This window comes from Nestor notabilis, unplaced genomic scaffold, assembly GCF_000696875.1.
Source record: "Nestor notabilis isolate BGI_N333 unplaced genomic scaffold, ASM69687v1 scaffold18307, whole genome shotgun sequence".
Classification (NCBI taxonomy): domain Eukaryota; kingdom Metazoa; phylum Chordata; class Aves; order Psittaciformes; family Psittacidae; genus Nestor; species Nestor notabilis.
In genome coordinates, this window is record NW_009936247.1 from 20310 (window position 1) to 31009 (window position 10700).

The window sequence follows — 10700 nt, forward strand, 5'->3', positions numbered from 1 at the left end:
AAAAATGTATTCTTGACACTGAGATCTGGAAAGCCCTGTCAAGGAGAACAACAGACTGGAATAATTCCCCTCTCCCCTCCTATTCCTATGTGAGCCAGTTTGGGTGGCTCTGTCCAGACTTTCTGTATTTATGCCTAACAAATGTCTGACACCTCAACAACTGTGGAATGTCCATGACTTCCTCACACTGTATATTCTAATGCTTTGCTAACTCTATTGGTTTGCCAGCTTTCACTAATGCCTAGTTTGTCTCCTTTGTGCCAGCTGAAGCCTGTTACTGCTTCTGTTTCTCAGTATCAGTCTGTTCCATGTTCATCCACTGGTATAATGTTCTCTTAACATTAGTAAAAACTATGACCTAAAACAGAACCGTAGAAAGGAACAGAATTTTGATTGTTCTTTCCTTGCGCTCATATGGACTCTCTGCTTAATTAACTTCTTTCTTGAAGTACAATGCTCAAAACCAAAAACTAAGTTTTATCAGTGATAAGAGAAAAAGGATTACTTCATATATTTTATAAGGTCTACCATACACTGCAAATCCTGTATTGTGGCTGCATTCTTCTGGGGGAACAGCATTGTCCTGACTTAGCAACTGCAACTCCCAGTGTTCCTGCAGAGCTACTCTGTAGCTAGCTCTACCCTGGCCTCTACCTGTGGAACCTCTTACCCGTGTATGGTACCTTCCAACTGCTCTTTGGAGAAAAAAAAAAAAAAAAAAAAAAAAAAAGTACTAAGGACATTCAATTTAATCTTCTGCACCCACGTTTCTCTTTTAAAAAACCAACCAACTTTGAGAGGCCTATCTAGTCAAGGCAGGACACTTACGTTCAAGGCACCGACTCACATTGTAAATGTTGAGATCCACAGATTGCTGCGAGGTAAAAGCTATGTAAAAATCCTACCTGTGGTGAAGTGGTACTCTTGTAACCCTTCACATACATACCACTGACCAAGTCTGAGACTACGACTAGACCCAGCAGCACCTAGGCTCCATCAGGAGTTTAGAAATTATGGGGATCTACTCCAAACCTCAAGACTCATTGAGAGGGTCTCCCTTACCCTTTTGTGCCTTTGGTTTCTGTATAATCATTTTAGCTTGATTTTACCGCCATTTTCCTTGTATGTTTCATCCATGTAGTAAGCAACAGAGTGAACCTTGCCATCAAACACTGTTAAGTCATGCTTCTATAAATTCGTATTAAACCCACTCTATTAATACTACTGTAAAATTATTCACCTTTGACGAGGATTCTTGAGCAACCCTAAACCACTCAATTTTGTGCCACTTGATAAAATCCAATTTGGATTAAGAAGCAATGCAGCTGAACAAGAAGTCACGTTCACCTGTTTCTTTGATGTTGACACCACTGTTTGCATACCTTCATGGTAAACCAGAGCAAGGAGCTAGTTTCTTGAAACACGCAGTTATAACCATGGACAATAACTATGCATCCAATTTTGTAACAATCAAATGATAATGAAATTAAAATTTCTCTTTATCACAACTGACTTCAAATCTCTCCCAATGCTGTTCTTATTACTTTGAAAAAGCACACAGAAAAAGCACAAAAGTGTACTTTATCATTTAATAGAAAACTGTATTGCCAACAGTTTGTTGGTTTCTTAAACAGCTATAAAGCGCTATTCTAAGAATTAATTTTGCAATTAAGGAATATAAACCTAAGTCATAATTTAAGAAAAGGCATTTTTCTAGACACTTAGACCAGTGTGCAGGTCTAAGAATTAATTTTGCAATGAAAGAGTATAAAACCAAGTCATAATTTAGTTATTTTATCTAGTTATTTCAAGATATACACATCAAGCAGCACCACAGCTTAATGAAGAACAAATGCCATCCATAATTTAAACAGCTAGGAGCCAGTCATTTCGTATCAAAAATACAAATAATTGTAGCAGTACCATGCTTATTAGTACACTTCAGAAAAACCTAAATAAGCCAACCAAGTGCACCCCATTTGGCTTCCTCATACTCATTGTTTCATCATACTGTTTTGCAGAGTTCTTTGTAACTTAGCTATGTTGGCATCCAAGGCTGCTAAGCTATTTTTAAAGTCCTCTTCATCTCGAGAAGTAAACGTTGAGTAAGAGGATGCGCTCCACTCAGACTTCCCAGATATATCATCAAATGAAATGGAACTGAAATCAGCTATTTCACTGCCTTTCTTCTGAGAAATCTCTTTCAGAAATAGCACTGGTATGCGAGGGTATGTACCAGGCTGAGGTTGGTCTGGTTTATCTGTGGAGTCTTTTGCAGCTCCATTTGGAATGCCTGTGGGCCTCATCTGGACTTTTTCTCCTTCTGGCTTCACTTTATCCCCTGTAACTTCAAACGAGCTTTCCATAGTCTTTTTCACACTGTACCCAGCACTTAATTTATCCAGAACAGCTGGATCCTTTGAGATATCACACCCATTCTGCTGCATAGAGTTTGAAAGCTCACGGTGGTAGTCCAACATCTTACAAGACCCTCTACCCTGGGGTTGTGCACCAGTTCTTTCAGAGATTGGCTGCTGCTTTATAGCAGCACTGCTAGTCAATGCAATATAAAGAGTCTCATCCAACTTGTTTTGGTCATCTAGTAAAGTCCCAGAATCACTGGCTGTTTCTGCATCTTGCTTCAGTGAGGTTCGTAGTGTTCTGGGAGTTGATGCTACTTCTGAGAATGTGCTGTTTATTTTACTTCCTTCAGCAGCAAACTTTTCACAGGCTAGATTTTGCATTTCTAATTCTCCAGTTTTATCTGAGAATTGAGGTTCTGTATCTGTCAAAATATGATCCATTTCTAGATTTTGTAGGTAAGTGATTACTGAAGTACTCCCAGGAAATGGATCAGGTTGCATTTGCTTTTCATAGTCTTCCAAAAGGGACTTTGAGAGACCTTTTTCAGGTTTGGGTCTAATGTTGTCTGCTGTGAGGTCAGACAACAGCTTGGCCATACTGCCCTGCAAGGTTCTGTGAAGATAAGATCAATTAATCAGATTTAAAAATAGTCACAAAAAACCCCACAAAACTATTTAAAAACTTTCATATAACACCAAAAGTTTAGATTTATTAGACTGCAGCAAAGTTACAATTAGAATCATAATTCCCTCTCTAGACATTATAAAATGTACATAAAATGTAGCTTAAATGCAGCATGTGACCAAATTCCAAGTTTACTTTTTTCCTGCAGCTTCAATCAATTTGCCTATGAAGTAACCAAAATAGCACAACCCAACCACGCTCTTGGTTTACCTGCTCTGAGTACTACAAAATGAACTAAATTAACGTCAATAAACTGTTACAAAGCATAAAGAAACAGTTATCAAAACCAGTGAGAATGTTTCTCTGAATTATTCTTCCCACTGCATCTAAACTAAAAAAAACCCCCACAACAACAACTAATTCTTCTCATTTTCTGCTTTGTACATCAAAAGAAATGAATGTTTAAATGCTCACATATATAGCATATGCATATACACATGTAATAAGACATCATTATACTACCATCTGGTGGTCAGTGTAGTAGTCACAGAAGCGTGTGATGTAGCTAAAGTTCTACTACGGAATCTCAAGTGTCGTCTAAAAAATATTCTGCCATTCCAACTCAGTATCAACAATAACCGAGACAGAACAACTGTTTAACTTCCTGCACACATCAGGTCCAAACATGATGTTACCAGGTGTGGGGGGAAGGAAGGAGGGGAATTAAAAAGCATGATGTCAATACCTGGTTAATTCACGCAATCTGTTAACTTCTGCATCACGCTGACGTAACGTTATACCCAAAATCTTATTTTCTTTCTCTGAAGCTTCTAGCTTAAACTGAAGGCTCTTCACATTTGCTAATGCCTCTTCCACTTCTAAAATGCCAAGAAGAATTTTCCTAATTATTTAAGTTTTAAAATACTAATGAAGAATAAACAAATTCAAAACACGTACCAATCTTAAGCTTGGTAGAATGAATGTCATACTGCTGTTTGTTTTCAAGCAATTCTACTTCTTTATCTTGAACATTCTTTGCAAGACGTTTATTTTCTTCTTTCTGACTTTCTATTATTTTAAATAGTTCTTCATTTTTAGCTTGTAGTGACTCAAGGCCTTTTAGTGATTCTTTCAATTGACTCTGGAGCATCATATTCAAGGACTGCCATGAAACTACTAGCAAAAATAAAATGTAAAAAGTTTAAGTGTCTTGTGTGGTGCAGTTTGAATTTCTAAATTTAACTAACTTTTAAAATTATTTTGGTAATACAAATTTTGCTTATAGACAGGAGGATTTTTTTGAGGCAGTGGGATAAAAGTAAAGCTTTCTTCTTAATTATCTGTCATCTTCATTTTAAGAGATAAAAAAGGAAAGAATCTGCTCAGCAGCTGAAGAGCTGAGTCTCACTATGTGGAGTCTAAAGAGGCTGAACAATGATGCAAACGCAGTCACCTGATTAGACCCACAACACTTAATTCAGTTGCCACTAAAGGCCACAATACATACTGTTATTTTTTATTTTTATGTATATATCTTTGTATGTATCTATTTAAACGAAGCTTTAACAAAAATGCCCCTAACAAGCATCATCTTCTATTAGTACTTTACATTCATAGTTGCAGCTCTGACCAGATGTCTTCTCACTTCTTTCTCGTTCCCCAAGTTGCTGGTTTAATACTCTTAGTCTCCTAAATGTGAACAGTGAAAAAGCACAAATTTAGAAAGTTCAGAGTAAGTTCAAAACTGCTGCATTTTAAATCAGTTTGGTAAGAAGTTGATACTGAGCATTCAATGTCACAGTGTTTCAGAAACATAAAGTTTTAATAATGCATTTTTCTTACATTCCTGTATTTCTTCAGCACAAAAGACCCTTCTAAAGTTCTGTTAAATGTCTTTCTATTCTGAAATAAAATGCTACCCAGTTACGTATTTGGGACCTCCCCCAAAATGAGAGACATTTTTGCATTGAGAATCCACTAAAAAAAGAATATAAGCAGACTAACTATCCTGGTACTGCAGTTTTCAGAGAGAATGATACATTGATCTCACCCAGACAAAGGCCCAATCATGATGTAACTGATGCTACTAAACATCAGCATTAACTGAAATCTTGACATGTGTGAGTTATTTAAACTATACAGCCTTACCAACACACTTTCTAATATATAAATACTGCACAGACAAGAATGAAAGGGCTGCAACACACATAACAATGATAAAATATTCAATTTAGAAGACCAGTTACAGATGCTTTAGGTGCATTTGCAGTGAATACAGAATCCGTGACCAGTTACTAACCTACGCAGCTGTGCATTTTCACTCCTGAGAGGCTGTAAAGCTAGTGCTATTTCAGCTTGCACATTTGTACTTCCCACTACAACTGGGAGCAATGATATGCAGTCTTCTATTTCACTCATCAACCTTAACATTTCCAAATCATCTGCAAGAGGTGAGGGGAGAAAAAAAAAAAAAAAAAAGACATATAAACCTGTAATACGACAGTAATATTTTATATGAGATGAAGCAGTCTACAAAGTAATATAGTAGTATCAACTTTTTTTCCAAGAAAAGTGCCTCTTCTTTTTAACTATATTTATTTATGTACACTGTTAAGCTTGACTATGAAAACTATCCTTTAGGTTCTGGATAAATCACAGCCCACCATGTCTCTGACCAACTTGGCAGGATGGTTGTTGCAATCTGTCTACACTGCTCCCTTTCTCAGGGGAAAACAGTGCATATGAAATGAAAACAATCTTTACTCTAGATGTTATGAAAATACTAAAATACTCCCAAAAATAATTTCAGACTTATCCAGAGTGAATACAAAGCTATTACTGTTGTGGAAAACCACTGTAAGATGTCACGTATCTGAGGCATACCACTTCCAAAAACTGAAGAGCTCATTCAACACAGCTTGTGTTATTTGTACTTAATCAATCTACTAGATAGTTAAAGTGTCCTCACCTTGATCTGTTATCAGTGCTCTGAGCTCTCCCAGGAGATACTTTACAGTCTTAACTTGATGGGCTGTTTCTTCTGGACTTTCTTCTCTAGATTTTAGAACTTTATTCACAGAACTTGTCTTACAGCTTGCATCTCTCTCTGGGGCTATGTCAAGTACATTCAACTCATCTTCTTTGTTGACCATGTCCTCGCTGTGTTCTTCAGAAGTATCCTCCTCCTCATTACTTGAAGCATTATGTTTTGCAGGACAATGACAATAGCACTTCTGTTCAGTCCTGCTGTTCATCACTTCATGTGACTGTAACAGGGCCAGGTGAGCTTGTATGCATCTTATCAAATCTGCTTCTTTCATCTGTTGTTTGTGGTTTGGGGTCATCTCTCTGCCAGAAGATGATGGGATCAATGTAGGCACTGTAGAGTTACTTGATGCACCTGATGCTATACAAGGGATCACACTAGGAAGAGCAGTAGCAGACTGTATTTGCACAGCAGTAGTAGAAGCAGCAGAAACTACAGGGCAAACCACAGGTCCTCCCATCTTTGGCACACATTCATTGCCACTGTCTACAGGAACATCCTACATAAAAGAATATTTCTATTAAACAAAAAAATTAACATGATTTTTTCAAAAACATAAAAATAAAAACCAAATACAAAACAACACTACCTCTGACTCAACATAGTCTTGAGCAATTATTTGCAAATTATAAAAGCAACTACAACTCATTCATTGCCTAATTTCCCAGTATATTAGGGAGTAATTAAAATGCAAATCTACTTTAGATTATCTTTATCTTAGATGTTATTGGCAACATTAAAGCACAATTCTTTTACAGCTGTTCTGTAAAGACAAAGCCTCAGCAGTGTTTTGTTGGAGTTTTTTTTCCATTATGAACACTCATTCTTTTAATCAAAGCAGAACAGGGAAGAAATAAAAGACAACACTGTTACCTTTCAACATCTTAACTAGAAAGTCAAGGACAGCACTAGCTATACATGGACTGCCTGCAGATGGAAGGTAAGTCTACAGTCTCACAGTTTCAAGGTGCAAGCCCTTTACCACATTTCCCAAGGTGGCAGTTGGTACTCTCCATTAGTTCTATGCTATACCCTGAAATACACAAGTATTTTAAAATGTGGCTCTAACATATTACAGTGTCTGAAAAAATTACCAACTTGATTATTGACAGGGAAAAGCTACATATGAAACATGATTTCTTTTATCAGAATTTGGTTAATAATCCTAAATGTGCATTACTGAGAATGTAATTATTAACAGCAACTAATTATTTCCTGCACCTTCCATGTTTGCCATCCATTACAGAATTCACCACAAAGAAACAATCAGCCACTTGAAATGCCTCTACTTTCATTTTTTGGTATCTACATAAAATGAGTTTTATGTAGACATTTTCTCTCATTATTTATTTATTCAGTTCCTCACTATAGGTTGAAATATGCAAAATTTTTCTTTAAGGAAAATTATTACATACACCCAAGAAAACCCATGCACTTCATTACAAGTATAAATAAATAGGCAGTGCTAATTTAAAATGCTTATTAATTAGACATTATTAATTAGTCAGAATCAAGCTTTTACTTACTGACTGAGTAGACAAGGGATCAGCTGAATGCTGCAGGGACAGAGCTGATGTGCAAGCAGGTAATCGATAATTAAAAGCTGTAACATTTTGACATCCTAAAAGAAAATGACACCTATAGATCAGGGCAATTTTGGCAAAACTTATACAGTAAAATAGCAGGTTCTACGTTCATAATTCTACTAACCGTGATTTGAGGTAGGAAAAGGAGTTACAGTAGGAGTTTCATTACTGTTGTGTGGTGGTTGGCCAGTTATCAGAGACATCTGAGTTTGCACATGCTCGCACAGTTTCTCATGCATCACAGGAGAGTGTTGACCGCAAGGCACATGAATTGGCTGAACCATCTGGTTCTGTGCTGCACTGGGAAGTTCATTCTCAGTAGAAGGTGTGGTGGATGAGGCAAGTTTTCTATCTGATATTGGCACTGTAGAGAAAGAAAGAAAGAAAGAACAAAAAATCCAGCTGAAGTTGTCTATCTTCTTGATCTATATGAATCCACTGTGTTGTCAGCCAGACTCTGGCAGGTTCCTTTGAAAAAGTAAGAGATCCTACAGCTGGGTTCCAGTCAGATTTTTACTCACCAGCAAATTAATCCATCATTTTTTTCTTGCTCTTTTAGAGCAACCTAAACCAATTGGACAGACAGCTGTCCTTGAAAGAAGCAGGGAGATTTAATCCTATAAAAGGTCAGTTCTAAAAGGCAATTTTAAAAATCATGCTTAGCTGCATCCTAGCTTTTAAACAATTTGGAATAGCCCATACCAAAGCACTTTCCAAAATAATTTTCTTATGTTTGGTATAATTAAAACTCTGTATTTTTACAGTGCTGGAAAGATATCAGCTATGCACTCACCTTCTACAATTCACAAAATGGATATTCTGCTACATAGGTAGTCTACAGAACCCTCCTGTCTACTGGACTAGAAATTACACAAAAGAAATGAAGTGAAAAGAGGGAGAAACACTAAGAAAAATTGAAATATTTCAACCGAGAGCAACCCAACCTACAGCACTCCATCTACCTTTCTATTCAAATGCTCTGGCCACTAAATCATTTGAGTTATTATTTATTGCAACACTTCCCTGCTTCCAGAAACTGATCTTTGAGAAAAGCCTGCTGGACACCTAACTCCAGGACAGTTTATAGCTGTGTATCCCAAAGACTAAGCGCTCTAATGATTCACTGTCCAAAAGAAAAAAGGCACGGGTATCATCATTCTCCTCCGTACTTCCTACCAGCTAAACTTGATGATGTTGGTGTTTGTAAACACAATCAACTTTCTGCCTTATATATGAAGACCAAACATTTGTGAATTTTAGTATCTGTTCAGTAAACTTTTAAGGTTTCTAAAAGGCAATGAGCAATACTACGTCCTTTTGTAGACCCAGCCATGGATCACCCTATAGCAAATGACAGCAATTACCTGAAGCCTTGATGATGTTGTTTTTGAGATGTAAGTTGAGAAGTCTCTCAACGTCATTGAAGAAAAAAGCAAGCCCAAGAAAGCCCACTTACCAATGTCTTTTCGTACATGTGCAGGAGTAATGTTTTTTTTCAACCCTGTCTTCTTGGAAGTATTTCCTTTGGTTAGCAAAGGCTTGGAAGTAATTTTCATGGAAGTTGTTTTCCCAGCTTGTTTATACATAGTCTCCCTTCCTAGGATTAGTTGAAAGAAAACTAGTCAACAAAACAAATCAAAACAGTCTTACAAAAAATAAAAACGTAACAAATCTTCAATAGGTACAACCTGTAGCCTCGCTTTGTAAGATATTCTTCAGTAAGGCTGCACAACGGTCCAGTCCATTATGAACAGTATCAACCTGCACAAAGAATACTGCAGTCAGAAAAGAAGTATCACCATTTTCTTTCAGTAAACCAAGATATTATTTTAGAGGGGAGTGTTCCCTACACTGTCACCTGAAAAAGAATAACTGATAACCAGCAAAAATGTGTCATGTTCCATGGGTTATTTTTTAATTACATGCAAGTTTACAAACATGCACATTTTGCAAAATAAGTGAATTGTGTTGATGTACACATGCCTATTTGTCGTATTTTATGTTTTAGTAATTGATTGTATGTGGTTTTATTCTTATTTCCATGAACAGTTAAGCTATTATCTATAGCCTGTTTCTATTTGGGAGATAACTGTCTTAACACTGCACAAAAAACAGCACTGAAGCAGTGACTCCATATAACTCTTTTCAGCACTAAACCTAACAAATATGGTTGTTTTTCTGCCACAGCCAATGCTTGTTTATAAACAGTGTGTTTGCAAAATATATCCTGTGCCTTAATGAGATTTGTCATAGCCAGACTCACTGCATACAAAGCTAACTTGCTTGTATCTGCAAGATGTAGTACAGAGATGCTCCTGCTTAGCTTTGCAGGAACTATTTCTAGTACAGATGCAGTAGTATCTAAATTAAAACATTTTCTATTATTCAAGGTATTCTGATTTCTCTTCTCTTTAAATAACAGGGATGACTGTATTAAAAAGTCATCCAATTACCTGATTGCCAAAGTCAGTGGAATAAAGAGAGTATCCAGATTCCACATCAGAATAACATCCTTTTCTTAAGCCAAACCTGAAAAAGTCAAATTCACTGTTTATACCACCTCCTTAATACTCAGGAAAGTAATAAATTTACTTTATTCAATAATACAAGCTAAATTAATTTTATCAAGAAACAAAATAACTTTCTGAAAACTCTGCATTGCTGCAACAAAACATTTAGCAGATATTAACAGCTTGTGTCAAATGGGAATTTAGCCTTTACTCAAGTCTTATGTATGGCTTAATAACTACAAATATTCAACCTTTTATAAATAAAACACGCAGAGTGAGTCAACCCTGTGTTTCTACAGACAAAATTTCTACTGTTTGTGTCTACTCAGGGGCTGCTTATAACCTGGCTGTACTGCTTTGCCGCTGAAAAAGTTTTCTGATATATAAAAAGAATTTCTGGGTAGTTGTGAGCTATGGCAAGTATAAGGCTCTCAAAGACTCAAACGTACACTGTCCTAGCACTCACGATTAAGTTCTTACTGTTTTCTTCCATTTGTTAATTTAGCTGCTCCTGTTAGCCTTCCAGTAGACAGTACCTGTTGATTACAGAAACAAACGCTAATTTTCATA

At 36.5% G+C, this 10700-nt stretch overlaps 1 protein-coding gene across 1 annotated transcript; it reads right to left on the minus strand.

Annotated features, from left to right (window-relative positions):
- Positions 1-1994: 1994 nt before the first annotated feature.
- CCDC14 (coiled-coil domain containing 14) lies at positions 1995-10149 on the minus strand (the record flags this gene model as incomplete). Its single annotated transcript, XM_010018253.1, has 10 exons — positions 1995-2976; positions 3734-3866; positions 3946-4164; positions 4598-4677; positions 5288-5429; positions 5957-6533; positions 7561-7655; positions 7745-7984; positions 9309-9381; positions 10074-10149. Coding segments are annotated over 10 exons (2617 nt in total), but the record flags the coding sequence as incomplete, so codon positions are not given.
- Positions 10150-10700: the final 551 nt, after the last annotated feature.